This window comes from Echinops telfairi, unplaced genomic scaffold, assembly GCF_000313985.2.
Source record: "Echinops telfairi isolate 266 unplaced genomic scaffold, ASM31398v2 ScPeMD7_746;HRSCAF=1172, whole genome shotgun sequence".
In the NCBI taxonomy this organism is placed as follows: domain Eukaryota; kingdom Metazoa; phylum Chordata; class Mammalia; order Afrosoricida; family Tenrecidae; genus Echinops; species Echinops telfairi.
In genome coordinates this window covers 1-1,348 of record NW_022104644.1, presented here as the reverse complement: position 1 = coordinate 1,348, position 1,348 = coordinate 1, and the positions used below count along the sequence as shown (strand labels likewise).

General features: G+C 39.2%; 1 protein-coding gene across 1 annotated transcript; it reads left to right on the top strand.

The window, feature by feature from the left end:
* Positions 1-119: 119 nt before the first annotated feature.
* On the top strand, positions 120-1,043 carry LOC101654803 (olfactory receptor 9K2-like). The gene has a single exon (XM_013008709.3). The coding sequence runs from the start codon at positions 120-122 to the stop codon at positions 1,041-1,043; it is 924 nt and encodes a 307-aa protein (XP_012864163.1).
* Positions 1,044-1,348: the final 305 nt, after the last annotated feature.

The window sequence follows — 1,348 nt, the reverse complement described above, 5'->3', positions numbered from 1 at the left end:
AATGAGAAAACAGTGAATTTACAGGTCTTCTACAAGGAAAAGGAATCATTTATAATACCCAGAAAAGATAGAAGGTTTACTTTTTAACCTTGTCTTGTACCTCTTAGCAGGTTCTTGCCATGGGTGACAAAGAAGTAGGCAACTACTCAGATGTACCTGACTTCATTCTTGTGGGCTTCAGGGTCCGTCCCGAGTGCCACAGTCTCCTTTTCCTCCTCTTCCTGCTGGTTTATGGCGTGCTCCTTGTGGGAAACATGAGTATGATTTCAATCATTGTGACTGACTCCCAGTTGAATACACCAATGTATTTCTTTCTAGGCAATCTCTCCTTCATTGACCTTGTCTACTCCACTGTGATTGCACCTAAAGCCATGGTCACCTTCCTGTCTGAGAAAAAGACTATCTCCTTTGTAGGTTGTGTGGCCCAGTTCTTCCTCTTTGTCCTCTTCATTGTAACAGAGGGCTTCGTCCTGGCAGCCATGGCCTATGACCGCTTCATTGCCATATGCAATCCTCTTCTTTACAGTATCCACATGTCCAGACGCCTCTGCACACTGCTGGTGGCAGGTTCCTATTTCTGTGGCTGGGTCACTTCTCTACTTCAGGTCAATGTCACATTCTCAGTGTCCTTCTGTGCTTCTCGAGCCATTGATCACTTCTACTGTGATTCTTACCAAATTGAGAAGATTTCCTGCTCTGATCTCACAGTCAATAAGATGGTGTCTCTCTGTTTGGCTGTCTTCATAATTCTGCCCACCATAGCTGTTATTCTCTTATCTTACATGTATATTGTATCTGCAGTCTTAAAGATGTCATCCAATGAAGGGAGAAAGAAAGCCTTCTCCACTTGCAGCTCCCACTTGGGTGTTGTAAGTGTGTTCTATGGAACTGCCTCTTTTGTGTATTTCACACCTCCAAATAATCCTGAACTTCAAAAAGTAGCCTCAGTATTTTATATATTGATCACACCCATGTTAAACCCTCTGGTCTACTCTCTAAGAAACAAGGATGTGAAACAAGCTTTGAGGAAAATGCTAGGGTAGAAAAAAAATTATCCTAACTCCACTTTCTTGTTCTTTTCTCATTAATTCTTTTACTGTAATTTACTTTTAATTTGGGAATCAAATTTGATTAGTTTGATAATCCTTTAAGTTGCCCACTCCACAAATGAAATTATTTTTATTGGAGGAGTAGTACCAATATATCACTAACTTTTCTTTAAGAGGATTCTTCTGTATGAATATCATCAGAAAGTGACACTTTGCAGTCATTTTATAAATATAAATGTACTCCTTGAACTTTCTAGGTGTCATTTTAAGATATGTAAAATTTTAACTTCATTTTTTTT